A 23,814-nucleotide genomic window follows, 5' to 3' on the forward strand; every position below is an offset into this window, starting at 1 on the left:
TGTAGGTTCTGTACTGAGGGTTGGAATGCACTAAATGATTGATTTATCATCATTTAGATAGAAGGGAGGATATATATAAGTGACTTCCATTCTTGTTGCCTCTAATCTGCTCTTCCATTAAAAGGGTTTCAGAGATTGGGTTACTCCAAAATGAACTAGAAGCAATTTTACTGTATAATTCAACACTGAATGCGATGCTCCTCAGTTTGGAAAGAAACACAAATACAAATTGGGAAAGAAAGCAGTGGTAGATATAAGCGTCTATTCTGAGGGGTAAGGCTGTTTAATAGAAGCTTTCTAGGTTTTTAGCAAATGTACTACTGGCCAAGGTGGGGGATTAAATTAACCAATTTACTGCTGGGAAAGGGTGAGGAGAAGAATGACTTTGAGTCTCCTTGTTCTTGGTTGCCAGACTCCAAAGGTCTTAGGATCAAGTTTCCTGAAACACTGACTGCTCCTAGGTAGGTCTTCCCCTCTGGTGAAGGTATTATGTTGCCTGGAAACAATTAGATATACTGGTAGGGAGAGAAAATGACATTTGTAAAGCAATACCTTTGAAAACAAGACCCAGAAGTTTTTTTTTTTGATAAGTATTTATTATTATCCTTACAATCAAAGGAGAATCTTTTAAATATGTTTTTCTGATGGAATGCAGAATGAAACTGTGATGTAACTGTATTTTCAGAATGGACAACTCAGAACATTGGAAAGTCTTGTCCTTCCTTTTTGCCCTTAAGGAGATTAACCAGAATCCCAAAATCTTACCCAACGTCACTCTGGGTTATGCTATTCACGAAAGCGGTTCCAGCAGAAAAGGTACTGCAAAGGCTTTGCTGGACCTACTATCAAAGGGAGAGGCAGATGTTCCAAATTATAGCTGTGGAAAGAGGAAAAACACGCTGGTGGTCCTTGAAGGAGCTGATGCAGACATGTCTATCGATATCTCAAATTTGTTGAATCCCTACAAGATCCCACAGGTAGGTAGGTAGGTGTGTACATATATATGCAACAGAAGTTTAACTAAATTTAAGCAAGAATATTTCCTATACTTACATAATGTGATGCAGAAGGATATATATCACCATCTACAGTTCGATTTTCAAGGGGCATAAACATTTATAGAAATAGCGAATTTGCAGATGTGTAAAACGAAAGAATTCAGAAACCCCACAGATTCTCAGTGTTTTGCCTTTTATTAGTATTTTGCTCCTATTATAATTTCATTATTTACTATATCAAAATTGCTAACTTTGCTTTATTTGTCTTTTATTAATAAGCACAAAGCTTATACATCCATTTTTTAAATATTCATATCTTGTATATTCGCATGCACACATACACAAATAGATATGCATATACTGTATATCATAAAACAACTTGATAAAATTCATTCATTCATTCCTTACTTCTTAAGCACTTGTTAATTACAATAGCAAGTAATTTGAATACTGAAAGTTTTATTGTAAAACAAATACCAATGTATGCTGTTCCTTCAATTTTTAATTTTATAGAATATTCATTATATTTGATTTTGATGAAAAGTCAAATGATTACAGTGCTTGTAACATTGACAGAACAGTGGTTAGATTGATAAAACAGTGATTTTTTTCTTCTCTCTTATTCACATTTGCATAGAACAGCAGTGTCAAACTCAATTTCATCGAGGGCCACATCAGGGTTGTGTTTGACCTTGAGGGACAGGAGTGGGTGTGGCCTGGGTGGGTGTGGCCAACTTGACATCATTTGTGTCGAGGGCACCTGTGGCTCGAGTGCTTTGCCAGCGAAAATGGGCTCCTGAGATCTGTTTTTGGCTGCAATGGCTTCCTGCAGCCCTCTGCCAGCAAAAACAGAGCTCGGAAGGGCCAACATGTGGTCCTCCCAAGCTCTGTTTTCACTGGCAGAGGCACCGTGGGGCAGCCCTTTGCTGTTTCTGGTGCCAGATCTAAGCACCTCACGGGATGGACCATGGACCTTGAATTTGACACTCCTGTCATAGAATGTAGTTTTATTACATAAATAGTATTGTATAGAAATAATGAATTGTACTACAACTGAGAAGACAGAGCAATAAATGTTCTAGCTGGCTAGATTTAATCATATGTTAGAAATTGACCTAGTTTTACACCAACATTTATGGATACATTAAGTACACATAGATACACACACACACTATAAATATGGTCATCAACCAACCAACCAATCAATCAATCTGGCAGCTAAAAAGACCAAAGGCGTATCTTGCCTGACACATATCAGGACTAGTAGTTTTATTCAGAATCTTGGCAACCAATATTTTGGTTCTTAACTGAGAGAAAATCTTAACATTTTGCCTTCATTTCAGGTCCGTTATAATTTCCCTTCCCTGGTTTTGAGGGACAAAAAACAATTCCCTTTTTTTTACTCAACTTTTCCCACAGAAACAAATGAGTATCTAGTGATCATCAAAATCCTCCAATATTTCAAGTGGACATTAATTGGACTCATTGCTGCAGATACCGAAAATGGAGAGAAATTTCTAAGACTCTTCACACCCATGCTTGACCAGAATGGTATTTGCATTGTTTTCACAGAAACTGTGTCAGATAATGTCATGTTCCATCATAAGGATAAAGAAGTTGGGCTTTTCAACAAATGGAATCAAGTCAACATCTTAATTTATCATGCTGAGGTTACAAGTTTTACAGAAGGATTTTCAGGTGTATTACATTTCCTGATGAGCAAGGGGGGATATATTGAAGATAAAGTTTGGATCATAACATCTATCTGGGACCTCACCTTCCGGATGTCATTGATTCCAAAGTTCAAGAACAAAAGCTATAGGATATTTTCTTTACTTAGTCGCACAAATAAAAAAATAAATTGTGATCATCTTGCACAACTTGAGTCTTTTACTGAGACATTTGTAGGTCAAGTATATTTGTGTACCTATTCAAAGCATGCCCCGTCTGTGAAAGGCTGGAAAAGGTGCACAGAGAAAGAAAAATGGAGGCCAATGTCTCAAGAGTTGAGGGAAAGGATTCTGTCCCTGGATGGCTACCACATTTACAACACCATCCGGACAGTTGCACATGCTTTGCATGCAGCCTATTCTCTCCAGTCCCAGAGAAGGGCCACAAAGAATGGAAACAGATCAAGAGTTCAACAACTGCAGCCTTGGCAGGTACTTTGCTTTTCCATCACAAAGATTTTTGCTGAACAGGAGAATCCTCTATCCTATGTCTTAATTATGGAGATTTCCCTTAAATAAATAATTACGTTTAACTTGGTTTTTACCTGATTTCATGAGGAAGATAATGATATGGTGTTCATAGTCACGTTCACCTGGCAGAGCTTCTATAGCTAGCAAATAAATCAATACAAGAATTTGTGTAGTTTCTGACTAACGTAAATATAAATATAATAATATAAATGAAATGAGGAGGTACAATCATATCCTTTAATGAGTCCCATTTTGATAAACCTTCCTTTTGTGCCCTATCTCAGAAAATTGCAGCCTAGTGGCTCAAATAACCATTTTATCACCTGACCTGTTGCCAGGTATCTGAATAGATTATTTAGAATTTTTGAGAGACTTTGATTTGTTGAATATAGCAGTTTCTTTTAATTTTCCTTTTTACCTCCTTGAATTATACATGACATTAAAGCTACATCACTTTGGGTTGGGAAGGAGGGACTGGTGCACCAGTCCATTGCTGGTAGTGGAACAAGTAGTTGGCTTTCCCACCTCTGGGTCCAATGGTTTCTCTACTAGTTCTGAATTTGCAGCTAAACTACCACAGGAATATGTCTCAATAATATTTTTTTCTCCTGTTCCCATGATGTTCTTTTCATTGAATCCTCAGTCTAAGAGTGGGAAAGTTTTAAGCCATGTTCAGCTATATTGGTGTTAAAGTAGCCTTGCCATCTTCATTCTGAAACCATCTGATGGCAGTTTCCACATGTCTGAAATCTATTAGGCTGGGTCATCCATGACTTGCCTGAACGGAAGTCAAGTTATTGGGAAATGACCGAGAGGAGAGACAAATACCAGACTAGCATTGTTTTGTTCCAAATCAAGAATGAATTGGAAGATCTTCAGCTCAGCTCTGGAGAATTGTCCCTGTCCTTAGCCCTTTGACTAAATTCCTGAATTACAGGAAGGTCATCTGTAGATTTGGGAGAATTTAGAATCTTGTTCCTGTTCTCTGCCATTAACTCATTTCAGTTTGCTTTTTTAGCTTCACCCTTTCCTGAGTATCTCTCAGCATTACAATAATTCCATAGAGGGAGTCTATTTGGACGAGAAAGGGAACCTGGCAGCTGACTTTGACATCATGTACTGGGTGAGGTTTTCCAACTGGTCTATTTACAAAATGAACGTCGGGATTCTGGAAAGAGAAGGATGCTCAGAAGACACATTCAAATTCAGAATGGACCAGAATGCCATCAGAAGGGCCGTGCAGGTTGATGAGGTGGGGAAGATAATTTCTTTCAGTTCCACATATTGATTGTCTTGCTTAAAATCTGTGGCATTTTCCCAACCGAACCTCCCAACTGTGTATCACAAGGACCCCTTCAGGCATGGAATTCGGGGATCCATTTGGGCTTATGTTTGTTGTAGGAAATGGCAGACCCGGAGACATTCAGCATGGCTCTTTGCTGGCTCTTGAGACATTCCTGCCCCCAAAGTGTTTATCGTGTGCCACGAGGCTTCACTACATCCTTTGTCAGATGATGCCCACAAGACAGTCACAGAAATTAATTTGTCCATTTTCTCTTATGTCTCATTTGGTTCTGCAAGTTTAGACTCAACAAATTGGGCCAGCAGGTTTATTTATTTATTGAATTTATTGAATTTATTTATTTATTGAATTTATACTGTCGCCTATTTGCCCATGGCGACTTGAGGCAGCTTACAGAATGCAAAACCATATTTAAAATAAAAAACAATAAAAACTAACAAAAAGAATCTAATAAATTAATAAAGTACTTCCAGTTTAGGTCTCCTTTTCTAAGGACATCAGCTCCACCTATTTCAGTGAATGCTCTTTTTCTTCTAACTTTAGCCCCTGCCAACTTCTCGGTGTGAGGACAGTTGCCGGCCTGGATTTGTCAGGCTGCTGGATCCCTTGAAGCCAGCTTGCTGTTACAGTTGTGTTCCTTGTGCAGAAGGGACCATCTCCACTGAAGAAGGTAGGTGACTCCAGAGACAAATGTCTACATCTTATTTTTGAATATCTATAAATATTTCTACCTGTTTAATTAGTTCTTAGCTTATCTCACATTTTTATTTTTCCACAATTAGCAAGCAAGGGAGTACAGAATGCAGAATAATAGAGTCGGAAGGGCTTTTGAGGTCTTCTAGTTCAATTCCCTGTTCATACCCTGTTTCCCTGAAAATATGACCTACCTTGAAAGTAAGTTCTAGCTTGATTTTTACACATGTGCCCAATGTAAAACCTACCCCCAACACAAGCCCTAATTAAGATCCTTCCCACTCCAGAGCGCACGGGTAAAAATTAAGCTGGGATAGGGATGGGGTGTGTGAGTGTGTGGAGCTGCCTTACTACTTACCTTTGGACAGTTGTAGCCAGGCTTTGCACACCCTGACACCTGCCTTGCCAGCCCATTTCTTCTGCAGCCAGCAAGGCTGGCAAGGCTTTCCTAAAGGCCTCTGTAGCTGATAACAGAGTCCCAGATCTAACTGGAGCTCTGTTATTGGCTGCAGAGGCCTTCAGGAAAGCCTTGCTAGACTCAGAAGAAGAAGTTCCTAAAGACCTCTGACAGCGAAAAGCAGGCCGGGGGTGACAAGCACAAGTGAGATTAGTCAGTGGATGACATCCTCTGAAAATAAGACCTGGTGGCTTTTTTTTGAAATTTTTTTATTGATTTTTTTAAAAAACCCAAACATAAACAAACAACACATAAAACATAAAAACATAAAACATCTTCTTTGAAAGCAGCTTGATCCCAGGTTACATCTCTTCGTACAGACACAAATTCAAATTCATGTTCATTTTATATACCATTCCATATCTTGTTACCATTCTACATTTTCTATATAGCTTCTCCCCTCTTTTAAATTTCTTAATTTTATTTTATTTATTTCATCTCAGATCATTATACTTATATTCGTTGTCTGTCCTGTTTCCAGCTGTCTATTATCTTTTCTCATTAAACAAAATTTCTCCTGTAATCACTGATTGGAGTATGACGCCTTTATATCTTTCCCCTAAATTTATAACACTTAATATAATACATAACTTCCACTCGGATTCTGCTTAGTACATTCTAAAATTACATACTATATTTTAAAAAGAGTAAAAATTGTAAATATATAATATAATTAAAACCACAAATCCATGTCAATTCAACTCTATTGTTAATATTAATATTCATTTATATCTTAAACATTTTACACATTACTTTTCATATAAGTATCATACTTCTGTGGGAACACTTATAAACTTTCCATAGTTGCTTATTTTAAAACATTATATCATTGAGGTGTTCCCATTCCTTCCTAATTCAATTCTCTCATTTATTTCATTTCATTTATTTTGTTCATAAAAGTTTCACTGAGTTACACTGAGTATTTTATCCCACTTTTTAGTCTTATGTTATTTCCAATCTTCTAACATAATTTCTAATACAAATATAACAATACAATCTTATGTACCTTTGCAGAATCATCTTTTCAGTTTGATTTTTACCCATTCTCTAAATAAATCATGTTTCTTTACATCGTGTTTCACACCTTTGTAGCTTCTCTTCCCTTCCTTCCTCCCTTGTTTTTTCTCTCTGCCCTTTTTACCCCCTTGTCTGTCCACCTCCATTTCCCTCTTCTGTGTTCCTTTTTTCTGTTACTTTCTAGCCTTATATCCACTTTGCACCTTATTTATCCCTTTTTTGGTTGCTTTGGGGGGTCTTAAAGTCTCCATTCTCTTTCCCCCCCTTTCCCCTTCTTCCCTAATTGAAGTTACTTGTTTATCAAAGATGGCTTCTTCTTTGTCCCAACCTTCTTGTTGCGCAGTCAGTTTCTCATAGATACAAATTGCCATTTCTAAGAAGTGAAAAACAGAGCCAAAAGAGCCCTTCCCCTTTTGTTCCTCTTCTTTATTGTCCCCTTGACATTTAATTATCCAGTTTAAATACCTCTTAATGCCAAAGCGGGTTTTTCCGACTTCTCATAAGTTCGCTGTCAACGTAAGAAAGGAGAGTGAAAAAAAACAACTTTCCCTTTTAACTTTCATTCACTGCTTCCCAGTCTTCTTAGGGAGCGATGTATCTTTTACAAAATTTAAATTCCAGGGTACCTTAGTCGATGCTTTTGTCCCGGACAGCCAAAATCTTTCACTTCTTAACTTCCTCCTGCACTTTCTTTTCCGGCTGAGTGCTTCTTTGAGGAGGCCATTTCTGAATGCCAGTCTTACTGCCTTCGGAAAAGGGAGTTTAGCCGGCTGGGCGGGGGGAGAGGTGCGATTCCTCTCGACCAGGGGTGGGCAATTAATTTCTGTCGGGGGCCACATGGAAAATCAGATCTGCGTTCGAGGGCCGAACCAATTTTACAAAAGGCCATTATAAAGGGCCCATTATAAAATGCCGCAAATTATATATAAGAATATATATGTGTGTTTTCTGAGGTTCTCACGGGTATTTGTATGTGGATCTTTGGTTGTTTGGGTTTTCTCCCACGTAAGATTCGAAGTATCTAGGCAACGTTTTGATGAAGTCTCATTCATCATCTTCAGGCTTCTGTCTTCGGCTCTTGCTTCTCAGAGTGAATCTCTGAGAAGCAAGAGCCAAGACAGAAGCCTGAAGATGATGAATGAGACTTCATCAAAACGTTGCCTAGATACTCAATCTACGTGGAGAAAACCCGAACAACCAAAGATCCATATATATATATATATATATATATATATATATATATATATATATATATGTGTGTTTTTGAGGTTCTCGGGGTATTTGTATGTGGATCTTTGGTTGTTCGGGTTTTCTCCCCGTAAGATTCAAAGTATCTAGGCAACGTTTCGATGAAGTCTCATTCATCATCATCAGGCCTCTGTCTTTGGCTCTTGCTTTTCAGAGTGATGTGAGGTTGCAGCTGCTTTTTTTTTTTTTTCTTTCTAACTGTCAGTGGGGGTGGGACTTGAATGGGTGGGGGCTTGGCTGTGTTCTGATTGGGTGGGGGTGTCTTCTCATTGGTGGGGGGCCTGGCTGTGTTTTGATTGGTTGGGGGTTGGCCGTGTTCTGATTGGCTGGATTTCCTGCTGCCCGGCTTCGAGTTCGAGGTCGCGCTGCATCTCCATAGTTGGTGTCGGCTTGCTTCATGTATGGCTCGGAGGGGTTTGGAGTGGGCAGTGATGAGGTTGCAGGTATTCGTCTGTTCATGAGGGCGGATTTCCAAATGGCTGGGAGGCGGGAGGTGTCATCTCGTTTGTTCATGCTATGTGGGCGTTTTTCTATTTCTATGGCTTCTCTAATTATTCTGCTGTTGAAGTGTTCGGTTTTGGCAATAGTTCTGGTATTTTTAAAGTTAATTTTATGTCCTGTGGCTTTGAGGTGTTGGACCAGGGAAGAGGTTGTTTCTTCTTTTTTGATTGAGTTCTTATGTTCTTCAATGCGTGCACTTATTCTTTTGTTAGTCTGTCCAATGTATGTGGCAGGGCAGGCAGTATTATATATTATATATATATAATATATATATATATTATGTAAGAAAAAATAACACCACGACTGCTCCTGCTACTACTTTCCACGCTTTCCAAACGCGAGTCCCAGGAGACAGCAAACAGCAAACCGCGCTCAGGGGCATCCAAGCCCACCTAAAGCTAGGCCGCTGCTGGTGGAGCCTTGCCCTGCCTTGGTGCCCCGTTTCCCTGCTCGGCGGTCCTGCTTGGGCAGCACTTTAAAAGCCCTCCTCCTCGCTTACACGCCCGACAAGCCGCTCACCACGATGGCGGCTCCCAGCACCTGAGCAACTTCCCAGCAACTTGCGGCGTCCTTTTTCCTCTCGGGCGCTCGCACCTGGCCCCGAGCTGCGTGACACAGGGGAAACCCAGAGCGCTGCCAGGTCGCCTCCTCCAAGCAGCCCGCCCGCCCACCGGGCGGAACCCTTCCCACTCCTCAGCGGGAAGACGCTCCCACCTGCAAACTTTGCCTATGCAAATTTTAAGCCTGGAAGCCCCGGAAACCCGAGCAACTTCCCGGCAACTTTCAGCTTCCTTTCAACTCGCAGGTGCTCGCGCCTGGCCCCGAGCCGCGTGGTAGGGGGAAACCCACTGGGTCGCCCCCTCCAAGCAGCCTGCCTGGCTGCCGGGCTTCCCTCTGCCGCACGGCTTGGGGCCAGGTGCGAGTGCCCGTGAGGAAAAAGGAAGCCGCAAGTTGCTGGGAAGTTGCTCGGGTTTCTGGGGCTTCCAGGCTTAAACTTTGCACAGGCAAAGTTTGCAGGTGGGAGCGTCTTCCCGCTGAGGAGTGGGAAGGGTTCCGCCTGGCAGGTGGGCGGGTGGGCTGGTTGGAGGAGGCAACCCGGCAGCACTCCGAGCTTCCCCTCCGCCGCGCAGCTTGGGGCCAGGCGCGAGCGCCCGCGAGGAAAAAGGACGCCACAAGTTGCTGGGAAGTTGCTCGGGTGCTGGGAGCCACCGTCGTGGTGAGCGGCTCATCGGGCACATACGCGAGGAGGAGGGCTTTTAAAGTGCCGCGCGAGCAGGACCGCCGAGCCGGGAAACGGGGCACCAAGGCAGGGCAAGGCTCCACCAGCAGCGGCCTAGCTTTAGGTGGCTCCAAGCAACCCGCTCCAAGCAGCCCACCCACCTGCCGGGCAGAACCCTTCCCGCTCCTCGGCGGGAAGACACTCCCGCCTGCAAACTTTGCCTTTGCAAAGTTTAAGCCTGGAAGCCCCGGAAAAAAAGGGGGATCGGCGGGGACTCACCTTCGGAGAGGTTGCACTCGAAGGTGATTTCGAACTCCCAGCCAAGGCCTTTGCAAAGTTCTTCTTTTCTTTCCTACCCCGAGAGCGCTCTGCACTGTTTTGCAGCTTTGGGGGCCACGCGGCTCAGGGCAATATGCCATGCCCAGTGATTTTTTTTCAGGGGTGGGCCGGATTGGACAGACCAACGGGCCGGATGTGGCCCACCGGCTGTAATTTGCCCACCCCTGCTCTACGGGGTGGCTTAGGGGCACTCCACCCAAAGCTGGGTGGCTCGGGGCACTCCAGCGGTGAGCGCAGGCAGAAACCGCGCACGATCACAGATTCCTGCCTGCCCTGAAGTGCTACAAACTGGAACTCCAACCTGGTGGCTTTTTTGGTGGCAAAAAAAATAAGGCAGGGTCTTATTTTCAGGGAAACATAATATTTCATTGTGAGAACGATTAATCAATGGAATGGAATTGCCTCAATAGGTTTTGGGTACTCCATCACTGGAGGTTTTAAAGAATTGGGCAGTCATGTGTCCAAAATGGTATAGGGTCTCCTGCTTGAATAGGAAATGAGATGATATGACCTCCAGGGTCCCTTCCAACTCAGTTATTCTGTTATTCTGCTGTAAAAGATATGTCTGATGTCTGAAGATATTATTTTGTCATTGTTTAATTGATACATTTATAGTGACTATTGGTAGTGTCTGGAATAAAAATAACATCCTAGGTAATACATTCATTGAGATTCTGCCTAACAATGACATTTGAAGTTTATCCCACAGTTTTATCTAGGATGTCTCAAAGACATTTGCATATCAAATATTAAACAGGAGATGAATATTTCAATTTAAAGAGCAGAAATCTCAATAGACATGGACATTAATCAAGGAGAAAAGCAACCCAGAAGTAAGGAGACATTTCCTGACAATGAGAAAAATCAACCAGTAGAATAGTTTGCCTTGAAGTTGTAGGTGTTCCAACACTGGAAGTCTTTAAGAAGAGAGACAATCATTTGTCTGAAATGGTGTAGGGCAGTGGTGGTGAATCTTTTCGGCACCGAGTGCTGAAATGGGAGTGCGCGCATGCGTGCACCGGAAACTGAAAGAGCAGCTGCCTCGTTTGCCATGCAGGATCACCAAAAACCAGAAGCTCAGCTTCCCAGCATATGCATGAGCGTCGATCACTTGGTCTTCCAGTTTCTAACATGCTGGGAAGCTGCTCTTCCAGTTTCTGGCACTCCCGCGCATGCGAACACTAGCTGGCTGGAGAGCGCCTGACTGCCGGGGAGCTGCTTTTCCAGTTTCCAGAGCTCCCGTGCATGCAAAGACCAGCTGGCCAGTACACATGCACGTGCTGGAACCCAGAAGAACAATGGGCGATGGCTAGCATCAGGGGCGGGATTCAATTTTTTAAATAACCTGTTCTGTGGGCGTGGCTTAGTTGGTGGGCATGGCTTGGGGGTCATGTTATTGGCTGGGCATGGCCAACTCAATATCACATTGAGGCACGCTTCTCCTTGCCTGATCTCTCATGACTGTGGGGATGCTGCAACAGTCGTAAGTGTGAAAAATGGTCATAAGTCACTTTTTTCAGTGCCATTGTAACTTTGAATGGTCACTCCACAGAAGCAAAGTACCAGCAAAGGAGGGGAAAAAAACTCCAGAGAAGTTCCAGAGACAGGAAGTCTAGTCCTACGAAGAATGTAATAAGGGTTAACGGAGAGGCAGTTTCTGTAAGCAACACCAGAATGTTTCCTTCCTGCCTTCCTTACAGGATTAGGCCAGTAATTTCTTCTAACAACTGATTCTCCGAACTGCTTAGAATGTTAACAACCGGTTCTAGTGAATAGGTGCAAACTGGTAGAATCCCACCCCTGGCTAGGGTGCCTGGAGAGATGGCTCTGCATGCCACTTCCAGCATGCGTGCCATAGGTTCACCATCACAGGTATAGGGTTTCCTGCCTGAGCAGGTGGTTGAACTAGAAAATCTGCAAGGTCCCATCCAACTCTATTATTCTGTTACTCTGATATAGTATTTTGTGAAATCTGAGTCAATGGTAAATAGATTTAATCCATTTTTACTTGGTGGAGAAAACTGCCTTTCTCTATGAATGACACAGGTCATAAATCCAATCCTCAATATCTGAAACAAAAGTAGTTTTTCAATATGTCCAAATCATTCTCTTTGTAATTCCCCATGCTCAGTGTAATCTGAGTTTCTCAAAACTGTACAATTCCACATTTTCGGAATGTAATTCAAGATAAAGCTAACTGCTTTAACCAGGGGTGGGCTGCTGGGGGCTTGCAGGGGCTTGGGTGAACCCTTAGTTAAGGCTCTGCGTGGCTCAGCAAACCCCCATAAACTCAGAAAGACAAGCAGCCACACTAGAATAATAAACCGACACCTTTTCTCCACTTTTTAACCTTTCCCTCAGGCAGCAAGGGAAAGCTCTTAATAGGCTTAATTGAACTTCTGGGTGTTCAGCCAAGAGCATTTCACACCTCATAAAAGTGTTGCAAGCTAGATAAACAATCCACTCAGTGCTCGCCAAGGGAGAGCCATTGAGAAAATCAGATAACATAGCCACTAGAAACTCCCTGCCTCTGAAGGGATTAATTCCCAAAAAATAAGAACCATGTAACTCACCTGAAACTCCCTGGGATGCCCAGATGGGACTATCTCCCAAAATAGAAACTGGACAAAAGAATTACCTCTTGAGGCAGGAAGGGAAGCTCCAGACAGATATCAAAAATAAAGAAGGAACCATTAGTTTGTATTGCCATTAGTTTGTATTGCCCCAGGATAGAAAAAAATGTATACAATTGCAATTCAGAAGCCCAGACCTTCACCTTGCAAGGCGGGAATGCTGAAGTCACTTTGCTGTCACTGTATTGCCTTCCTGCAATAAAATCTGCATTATGATAGCTCGCTGTCTCTAAATCTTTTATCATCAGCTTCTCCCAGCTGGAACAGACCTGGAAATTCTTCCAACACTCTAACATGGAGGCAGAGCTGAGTTTCCTCCTACCTTTAATGGGCCATCATCAAGGACTGAGCCAGCCTTTTGTTCTTGCAAAGCTACCATAATGGGCTTTTAGTTTTAAATATTTTTGTGAAGCAGTGGCAGGGAGCAACTTTACCAGTTTTTGTCAGATTTAACAGATTAACAGAGCTGGAAGAGACGTTGGCGGTCATCTAGTCCAACCTCCCACCCAAGCAGGAGACACTACACAATTTCTGACAAATGGCAGACCAATCTTTTCTTGAAAGTCTCAAGTGATGAAACTCCTGCAACTTCCGAAGGCGACCATTGGTTGAAAACTGTTCTTCTCAGTCAGAAAGTTTCTCCTTATTTCCAGGTTGAATCTTTCCTTATTCGGTTTCTGTCTGGCCTTTGGATGCTTTGGAAAATAGCTCGTCCCCTTCCTCTCTGTGACAGCCCCTCAAATATTGGAAAACTGCTATCATGTCTCCCCTGGTTCTTCACTTATTTTAGTCTCCAGTATCCCTATTGCTCTCTGCACTTTTTTTAGAGTCTCAACATCGTTTTTATAATGTGGTGACCAAAACTAGTACTCTAAGTGTGGTCTTACTAAGGCTTTAGTTTATAGAGTGGCATTAGTACCTCACTTGATCTTGATTGTATCCCTCTGTTAATGCAATTTAGGATTGCATTAGCTTTTTTAGCTGCCTCTGCACACTGCTGGCTCATATATATCCGGTTGTCCACTAAGACTCCAAGATTCGTCTCACATTTACTGCTATTAAGCCTCGTTTCACCCAGCCTTTTATTTAAGTATTGAATGCATGAAGTAATAAACAACTGTTTGGTATATATCTTTTTTTTAGGAAATTAGGGCAAAGAAGCAACATTGAGTTGTCCACACCCACCCAGTCACATGACCACCCACCCACGCCCACCAAATCACGTGACCACCCAATCACACAACCACCCATGACCATCACGGGACCACCCAATCACATGACCACATGGCCATGTCCACCCACCCACATGCCCACCCACCCATGCCCATCCAGCCAGTCATTTGGGCAGAGAGCCCCTTGTTAAAAAATTTGAAGCCCACCCCTGGCTTTAACCACTCAAAGACTAGTTGTGTTCATTCTTTGCAGATGCCAAACACTGTGTGAGATGTCCAGAGGACTAGCACCCCAACAAGGACCAAGATTGGTGTGTTCCTAAGGTGATAAGCTTCCTATCCTACACAGAAGATCTAGGGATCACCCTTACTTCTTTCACCTTACTTTTCTGTTTCAGCACTGGCTTTATTTTCAGCATCTTTGTTAAGTACCTGGAAACTCCAGTAGTCAAAGCCAACAATCGAGACCTGTCCTACGTGCTCCTCATTTCCCTCCTGCTTTCCTTCCTGTCTTCCTTCCTCTTCATTGGCCAACCAAAGAAAACCACCTGCCTTCTGAGACAAGCAGTCTTCAGCATCATTTTCTCAGTGGCTGTCTCTTCTCTCTTGGCCAAAACTATCATGGTGGTGCTGGCCTTCCTAGCCACCAAGCCAGGAAATACTGTGAGAAGATGGCTGGGGAAGTCTTTGGGCAACTCCATTGTTTTTTCTTGCTCTGTTGTCCAAACTCTGATCTGCACTATCTGGTTGGGCACCTCCCCCCCTTTTCCAGATTCAGATATGCATTCCCAGGCTGGAGAGATTGTCCTGCAGTGCAACGAAGGATCAGTCACCATGTTTTACACTGCACTTTGCTACATGGGCTTCCTGGCAGCTGTTTGCTTGGTGGTAGCTTTCCTGGCCCGGAGGCTCCCTGGGGCCTTCAACGAAGCCAAGTTGATCACCTTCAGCATGCTGGTCTTCTGTAGTGTTTGGATCTCCTTTGTGCCCACCTACCTGAGCACCAAGGGCAAATATATGGTGGCCGTGCAGGTCTTCTCCATCTCAGCCTCCAGTGCTGGGCTGCTGGGCTGCATCTTTTTCCCCAAGTGCTACATTATTCTTTTTCGATCTGATTTGAATACAAAGGAGCAGCTTATTCTGAAAAGCAAAACAGAAATGTGATTTTAAATGTGTACAGATAAGAGCTACCAGTTGACCCATTTGCTTATCTCTGTTCCTGAATAGAAATGTTTTGATCAAACATGGTAATTTCTTAGCTCATCCAGTTTCTTTTATACTTACATTTTAAGTAACACCCAATTTGTTAAAAATAAAATCTTCATTACAGGAGTGGTAGAACCAGAACTTCACAGTTTACCCCATATACAAATATTCACACATACATAGAAATTAGTTAAAATAGGAAAGGAAAGAAATAATAATTAGGATTTCTGCAAAGTTAATATTTTGTGAGAAATTGGCCATTGTTCTCTGACTGCATGTAGGTCTTTGATGTAGGTGGAATTTTCTGTGCTGTGACATCAGATTTCCTGAGTTCATTCTCCACTTGATACTTTCCCTGATGAAAAAGGAAAAGCTTGGGTTTAAGCAGCCTTAGCAGAAACAAGAAACAGACACCTTGTCATACTTCATACTCTACATAAATGACCTCTGTGATCATATTAAGAGCACTTATGATATAAAGCTGTTCAACACCACCGACAATACTGCTACCCTTCAAAAAGACCTCGACTATGTATCAGAATGGTCAAACAAATGGCAACTTCAAACCTCAACAAATAAATGCTCTGTCTTACATATTGGAAAAAAAATCAGAAAATAAAATACAATCTGAATAGTCAAGTGCTCGTTGATGATCCAAACTCTGTCAAGGACCTTGGAGTACTCATATCTAATGATCTAAGTGCTAGAGCCCACTGTAACTACATAGCCAAAATGGCATTAAGAGTTGTTAACCTAATCCTGTGTAGCTTTTTCTCAGGTAATATCACACTACTAACTAGAGCATACAAAACTTTTGCGAGATCAATACTTGAATACAGCTCATCAGTCTGGAACCTGCATTACGTATCTGATATTAATACAGTGGAAAAAGTCCAGGAATATTTCACAAGAAGAGTTCTCCACTCCTCTACTCGTTGCAGAATACCTTATGCCACCAGACTTGAAATTCTAGACCTAGACAACCTAGAACTACGATGCCTTTGGTCTGATCTAAGAATAGTACATAAAATTATACATTGCAATGTCCTACCTGTCAATCAATACTTCGGCTTCAACCATAACAATACAAGAGCACACAATAGATACAAACTCAAGGTTAACCGCACCAAGCTTGATTGCAGGAAATACGACTTCGGCAACAGAGTGGTCAGTGTCTGGAATACTCTACCTGACTCTGTGGTTTCTTCCTGAAACCCAAAAATCTTTAGATTGTGTACTATTGGCCTCACCCCTTTCCTAAGAGGTCTGTAGGGGGTATGCATAAGCGCACCAACATGCCTACCGTCCCTGTCCTATTGTTTCTTTGTTTTTCTTATTCATATCCATTTCATGTATTCCTAACTATGTTTATACTTATACCTTTATCTTATAATCACTTGACAAATTAAAATAAATAAATAAAATAAAAAATAAATAAAACCCCCTCTTTATTTACCTCTTGTGAATTAATTGCATTCACCCACTGAGAGTTCAGGCAAGGGTCCTGGAAGGAGTTAAGTGCAGCAGCTGACCTTATCAGTTCCTTACAATAATTGCAAGGCCGTGAGCTCCCAGATGAAAGGCTTCAAATTAAGTTCTGGCAAGCAGTCTTCCTTGCACAAAACACAATGAGCAAAATCTCCAGAAATATGAACTGTTGCTTTCCTATGACAACCACTCCCCTTTCCTTCTATAGATTCCCCAGCCACGGAGGGGCCATTCAGTGTCCAGGTTTGCTTTGGTTCCTGAGTCGACTCCCTGTCTTCCGTTGTTCACCTCTCCTGACTGCTCTGCACATACGTGCAACTGCAACAGGCCCCAGCTGTTCTTCCTCCTCACTCATCTCAGCCTCCAAAGGCAGCTGCTTCACCAGTGGCTGGAAAATAGCAATAGCACTTATATAGTGCTTTATAGTGCTTTACAACCCTCTCAAAGTGGTTTACAGAGTCAGCATGTTGCCCTCAACAATTTGGGTCCTCGTTTTACCCACCTCGGAAGGATGGAAGGCTGAAATGTTGGATGGTCCTGGCTCTGTGTCCAATGCTGAGCATCCATCAGAGCCTTCCCCAGGCTCCAAAACAGGACCAAATTCTTCCCCAATGTCCTCATCACCTGAGTCTGCCATCGGATCTTCTGGTAGTTGGCATCTGGCTGTCCTAAACAAGCCTCTATGAGAAACCATTGATTTGTATTGTCTTCTCTACTGCTATGGTAAATTGATCTAATAAATGGAGTTCGTATGGTGAATGATGGCATATTGTTACACATGTGATGTTTATCCACTTTTTCATTGTCCAGATATCCATGGCCATGTAACAGCCATTTAAGGACATCTAAAAAATACTACTGCCATGGGCCCACTTGGCATTTTTTGAAGTTCTTTTTTCTCACTACAACAAAAGATCAATGATATAGTGTAAGAAAGCTTACTCTATTGTTGCATAACTTAGAGAAGTTTCAAGGTCCTATTTCTTACTCAGATGGATCAACAAAAAAGTTGAGGGTTGTAAGAATTGCATCAGCAAGTTTTCCAGCTGCGTTTTAGCCCATGAGATCACCCAGAACTTGGGACATTGCAGAGGGAATGATTCCTGTTATAATTAGTCCCATTTTGCTTGTCTTCTTGCCTATTTCCCCAATGAATGCCTTCAATGTAAAGAACAGAGTTATGAACAACATTATTTGATAACTTATTTCAGAAAGTCTGGGTGTTTTAATGCCACTAATGGATCTGAAGGATGTCTCTGGAGAGAATTTATTTTCATTTCCTTCAAATATAAAATGTTGGCTTAGCTCTGGAATAAGGGAAATCATAGAAAATTTAGTCCTTGGTTATTCTTACACATATTTGATAAGAAGAAATGATTCTACTCAACTTGCAAACTATGCTGGTTATTCTTCTGCTTTTGCCCCATATAATTTGTGGGGTGCTGAGGTTGAAATGTCCCTTGAATTTGAAACAGGAGAAAGTAAAGCTACTGAATTACTACAGACAAGGAGAGCATCTCATCAGTGGGATCACTAATTTCAAGATTGCTTATGATTTGTTCAACTTTTCCTTTGACAGAGATATCATTGTTGATTGGATGTTGTAAGTCCCTCTGTCTGATAGAAGTATCCACTTCTTGTGTGTGTAAGATTGTGCTGTGAGATTGTTACAGAAGGAAGGCAGGGGTGGGATTGTATTTTCAAAGGTTTTGTATTTACCCTTCATGCAAGTATTAAAAATCTCTTAGTGAATATTTTTGCAATATATTTTCTGTTACTTCCTTGATGCTGGGGAAGAATATCATATTCTTAAGCTTAAAATGCTACAGTCATCCCTTAAATAAGTAATCTGTCCCCTCTGAGAATCCCTTTTCTTGTCTCTCCAGATGTCCAGACAAGAAAAATAGATTTCAGCTAAATGAAAGAATATATTTCCTCCCAGTCAGAAGAGCCTTCGCCTGAGTGCTATCTGCAGGTTTATCATGTTGCATGTATATTCTGCACCAAGGTGAAACTGCAGTAAATGCATGATTTATTCTTCTTGTGCCCAAATCTACTATTCTAGTCAGAAATTGAGGATAGGAGAATCAAGAGAATGGGGTAGACGTAAGAGTCTCTTCTGAGTAGCAGGGCTTATTGTTTAAGTTAGAAAAGCATCAGCTGGGCAATGGGGTGGGTGGGTGAAGGATGATGCTGAGATTACTTGTTTTTGGTTTGTTAGATCCCAGGGTCTAATACTGACTGCTCCAATGTAGGTCTATTTGGCTCTTCCTCACCACAGAAGGTGTCCAGCTGCAGGTAAAGGCTTGGAAACGATTGAATATATTTGCAGAGAGACAAAATGACATTTTGGTGACTGTAAATCATCTCATTTGGGTTCTAAATCAGAGAAAGAAATACCTCAGAAATTAGACCCAAAGGTTTTTTTTTATAAGTGTTTATTACTAGTACAATCCAAAGAGAAACTTTTAAACATGTTGTTCTGAGGAAATGTAGGGTGAAAATGTAATGTACCTATGTTTCTAGAACAGGTTTAACAGAGTTCTGGAAAGCTCTGTCCTTCCATTTTGCCTTTGAGGAGATTAACCAAAATCCCCAAATCTTACCCAATGTCACCTTGGGCTACAATATTTATGATAATGGTGTCACTACAAAACGAACTTCGGAGGCTTTGTTGGATCTACTATCAAAGGGAGAGGCAGATGTTCCAAATTATAGCTGTGGAAAGAGGCAAAACACTCTGGTGGTACTTGAAGGAGTCGGTCCAGACATGTCCATCCGTATCTCAAGTTTGCTGAACCTCTACAAGATCCCTCAGGTAGATCACAGGTGTGACTGCTTGGCCATTTGAAAGGGGGAAAGGTTCCCAGTCACCCTGATTTGCACCAAAAGTTGAGGCAGAAGGTTAAAGAATCTGAATTAGATGTGAATTGCAAATATTGCAGATTGGCAGATATGTAAAAGGAAAGTATTTAGGAAACCCACAGATTCTTATTTTTTGCCTATTTTTTAATTTCTTTTTGCTCTATTTTAAAATTAATCATTTCCTATTTTGCTTTGTTTTTTATTTACCAGGTATAAAACAATCCATATTCTTTTTCATATTCATATCTGTGTATATATATGCAAACAGATACACAGAATCAAAAATGATTATGTATGTATATCATGAAAAAACAATATGAAAATTACAGCAGCAAGTAATTTATCATAAGACCAAAACTAGTATTGTAAAATAAATACTAAGTGTTTAATTTAAATAATTGATTTAATAATTTAATTTAACTTTTAAAATATAAATTAAATGTCACTCATTTATTCTTCTTTTCAGGTGCGTTCCACTTTTCCTCCCCTGGTTTTGAGGGACAGAGAGCATTTCCCTTTCTTTTACTCCACTTTTCCCAGTGAAACAAACCCTTATCTAGGGATCATCAAAATCCTCCAGTATTTCAAGTGGACATTGACTGCCCTACTTGCTGCAGATACCGAAAATGGAGAGAAATTTCTGAGATTATTCACAGCTATGCTTGACCAGAATGGTATTTGTGTTGCTTTTACAATGACCATTTCAGAATATAGCTTGGATTTTAAGGAGAAGGATGCTGGACTTTTCTATAGAAAAGTTAAGATATTTATTTACCATGCTGAGGTTCAAACCTTTGTGGATGGATTTTCAACTACACTAAATTTCCTGATGGACATGAAGGGATATGTTGTAGGGAAAGTTTGGATCATAACTTCTATTTGGGACCTCACTTACCGTATTTCCTCAGTTACAAAGTTCAGAAACAAAAGCTACCGGATCTTTTCTTTTCTTAGTCGCACAGATAAAAAAATAAATTTTGACCAACAACTAGTGTCTTTTACTAAGGAAACTGTGGATGAAATCTATTCATGTTCCTATTCAAAGCATGTCTCATCTGTGAAAGGCTGGACAAGGTGTAGAGAGAAAGAAAAATGGAGGCGTCTGTCTCAAGAGGAGAGGGAAAGGATTCTGTCCATGGACGGCTACCACATTTACCACACCGTCTGGACAGTTGCACATGCTTTACACGCAGTTTATGCTCTCCAGGCCCAGCGAAGGGTCACAAGGAATGGAAACCAATCAGGAGTTCAACAACTGCAGCCTTGGCAGGTACTTTTCCATCACAAAGATTTCTTCTGAAGAAGAGAATCCAGTCTCCCATCCTGGAATTTTAGGCCTTTTATGAAGTCTTTGCATAAACCAATTATTAAATTTAATTTCCTTTTTATCCGATTGTATGATGCTGGGAAATTATATGTTGTTCAGATTTTTCTTCAACTGGCAGAGCTTCTGCAATTTGCCAATAAATTAACAGAAGTACCTCTGACTTTCCTTTAAGAACTCCCACTTGGATAGGTCTCCATTTTTGAAAACTGTCTCAGAAGATGCAGTCTAGTGTTTCAGTTTGGAAATTTGAAGATCTTCCCCATCTCCTGGACCAACACCTTCTCTACAATTTTGCAACTAAGCTATCTGAAAAATATGCCCTTCTTTTTTCTCAACTGCTTCTTTCTGCCTTTTCCCATAATTTCTTCCTCCTCCTCAGTCCATGAGTGAGATGGTCGTAAGTCCTGTTCAAGCTGCATAGGTGCTAAAGTAGCCTTGCATTCTTTATTCTGAAACCATCTGAGGGCAGCTTCCAGGTGTCTGAAACCTATTCGTCTGGGTCACCCATGACCTGGAAGGGAAGTCAAGCCACTGGGAGATAACCGAGAGGAGAGAGAAATACCAGACCAGCATTGGTTGGCTCCAGATCCAGGGTGGATGGGACACTCTTCCGATTAGTTCTGGGCAATTGTTCTTAGCCCCTCAACCAAACCTTGGTTACAGGGAAGATAGCTGTGGGATCAGGAGAGTTTAGATATTTCAATTCCACTTTTCTATTTTCTTCAAGTGACTCATTTCTTTCTCTTTCTTATTTTAGCTTCACCCCTTCCTGCACATCTCACAGTATTACAATAATTCCATAGAGGGAGTCTATTTGGACGAGAAAGGGGACCTGGCAGCTGACTTTGACATCACGTACTGGGTGAGGTTTCCCAATTGGTCTCTTTACAAAACAAATGTTGGGAGTCTGGAAAGAGAAGGATGCTCAGAAGGCAAATTCAAGTTCAGAATGGACCCAGATGCCATCAGGAGGGCCATACAGGTCGATGAGGTAGGGAATATATTTTCTTTTATTTGACGTATTGTATATTTTGTTTGAAATCTGTCCTTTCCCCCCCAAACTACCCTCTTAACTGTGTGCCAAAAGGAGCCCTTCAGCCATGAAATTCAGGGGTCTTTTTATGACTTGTTTGTTAAAGCCATGGCAGAACCAGAGATGTTCTGCATGCATCTTTGGAGATTACTGAGACATTTCTGTCCCCAAAGCATTTATCAGGTGCTACAGGACAGGACATGGCTGCTTCAGTGAAATAAGTGTTGTACCTGATGATTCTTGATGAATGTATCTTCCTTTATGTACACTGAGAGCATTTGCACCAAGACAAATTCCTTGTGTGTCCAATCACACTTGGCCAATAAAGAATTCTATTAAGTCCTTCACCAACTTAATTGATGTTCATTATCATAGCCAACATCCCACTCAAGAAAACAGAACAGGAAAAAAAATACCTTCTTGACTATAGATGATTTCACAGACAGATTCAAGAAGAGTACAGTAGTATTCTTTTGCCTTTTTCCATTCAGTTCCTCATGAGAGCTAATCCTATCCAGCTTCTTCACATCAGCAAACTTTCTTAAATGCTGCTACTTAACTTGGCATAAAGAAATATATTGAGATGTCTTGCTGAATGTGAGCTACTTTAACCTCATTCCTCATTTTTATGATAAAAAGGAAAACAAAACCCAAAGAACCAAGGAATAGGTTCTGTAAAAGAATCGTGCTCAATACTTATATCCACTTATATTTTATAGAAATCAAATATATGAATTCCAATGTTTTGCAAAATAGCTTGACCTCTTCCTCTCTGTGACAATCCCTCAAATATTGGAATACTGCTATCTTGTCTCCTCTGATCCTTCTCTTCACTAGACTAGCCATGCCCAGTTCCTGTAACCGTTCTTCATATGTTTTAGCCTCCAGTCCCCTAATCCTCCTGGTTGCTCTTCTCTGAACTCTTTCTAAAGTCTCAACATCTTTTATATATTGTGGTGACCAAAACTGGATGCAGCCTTCTAGGTGTGGTATACTAAGGCTGTATAGAGTAGTATTAGTACCTCACTTGATCTTGACTGTATCCCTCTGTTAATGCAACGTAGGATTGCATTGGCTTTTTTGGCTGCTGTGCACATTGTTGGCTCATATTTTTATTGATTGTCCACTAAGACTCCAAAATCCCTCTCACAGTCATTGCTATTAAAGCCTGGTTTCACCCAGTCTATAGGTGTACTTTTGGTTTTTCTTGTCTAAATGTAAGATTAAAGGCCTGTAGACTAAAACTTATGAAGAAGAGTTGGTGGAACTGGGTATGGCCAGTCTAGAGAAAAGAAGGACTAGGGGTGACATGATAGCAATATTCCAGTATTTGAGGGGCTGCCACAAAGAGAGGAGGGGATCAACTTATTTTCTAAAGTACCAGAGGGCAGAAGAAGAAACAATGGATGGAAACTAATCAAGGAGAGAAGCAACCTGGAACCAAGGAGAAATTTCCTGCCCCTGAGAATTAACCAGTGGAACAGCTTACCTTCTGAAGTTGAGACAAGTTGTCATTATTTTTATTTTCCAGATATTAAGACTCAATCCTACTTTTTCACTTTCATCCTTGGTTTTCCAGTTTATTTTCTCCATGTTTCCTTATTTTTAGCCAATAATGTTTTTATCACGTCCAAGTTCTGATTCCGCAAATCAAAACTTGGTGCAGTAGTTTGGTTTGGTCCTTCTGTTTTACCTCACATTTCCTAGGGACATCAGCTCTACCTATGAATGCTCCTTTTCTTTATCTTCAGCCCCTGCCGAGCTCTCGGTGCGTGGATAGCTGCCTTCCTGGATTTGTCAGGGTGCTGGACCCCATGAAGGCAGTTTGCTGTTACCATTGTGTTCCTTGTGCAGAAGGGACCATCTCCACTCAGGAAGGTGGGTGACTTCAGAGAGACTAGTTGTATCCCTACATGGCTTGAGATCAAATTATCTGAAGGACCATCTCTTCCTTCATATAAACCTGATTGGGCAGGCAGGGAATGTTGCAGGTCCCCATTCCTAAGATGGTTCATCTGGTGGGATCTGATGGGATTCAGAAGAAGGACCTTCTCTGTGGTGGCTCTTTGGAACAAGTTTTCCACAGGATTAGACTGGGTCCCTCTGATACTCTT

The 23,814-nt window shown here is 41.4% G+C and overlaps 1 protein-coding gene across 3 annotated transcripts in view; it reads left to right on the top strand.

Moving 5' to 3' along the window:
- The first annotated feature begins 557 nt into the window (after nucleotides 1-557).
- LOC113450106 (vomeronasal type-2 receptor 26-like) overlaps nucleotides 558-23,814 on the top strand; it is a 28,071-nt gene continuing 4,814 nt past the window's right edge. Inside the window, exons 1-7 of one of the 3 annotated variants that reach the window (XM_087928505.1) lie at nucleotides 558-977; nucleotides 2,342-3,160; nucleotides 4,218-4,451; nucleotides 5,046-5,172; nucleotides 19,807-20,610; nucleotides 21,425-21,658; nucleotides 23,452-23,578. In XM_087928505.1, the coding sequence (XP_087784631.1) occupies nucleotides 19,999-20,610; nucleotides 21,425-21,658; nucleotides 23,452-23,578 (973 nt within the window). In that variant the 5' untranslated portion in view covers nucleotides 558-977; nucleotides 2,342-3,160; nucleotides 4,218-4,451; nucleotides 5,046-5,172; nucleotides 19,807-19,998. Of the gene's footprint in view, nucleotides 978-2,341; nucleotides 3,161-4,217; nucleotides 4,452-5,045; nucleotides 5,173-14,034; nucleotides 16,075-19,806; nucleotides 20,611-21,424; nucleotides 21,659-23,451; nucleotides 23,579-23,814 lie in introns of those variants that run through there. The other 2 variants (XM_026721255.2, XM_087928506.1) reach the window with 2 other exon arrangements.

This window comes from Pseudonaja textilis, chromosome 2 (genome assembly GCF_049901715.1).
Source record: "Pseudonaja textilis isolate UNSWEBS1 chromosome 2, rPseTex1.2, whole genome shotgun sequence".
NCBI lineage: Eukaryota > Metazoa > Chordata > Lepidosauria > Squamata > Elapidae > Pseudonaja > Pseudonaja textilis.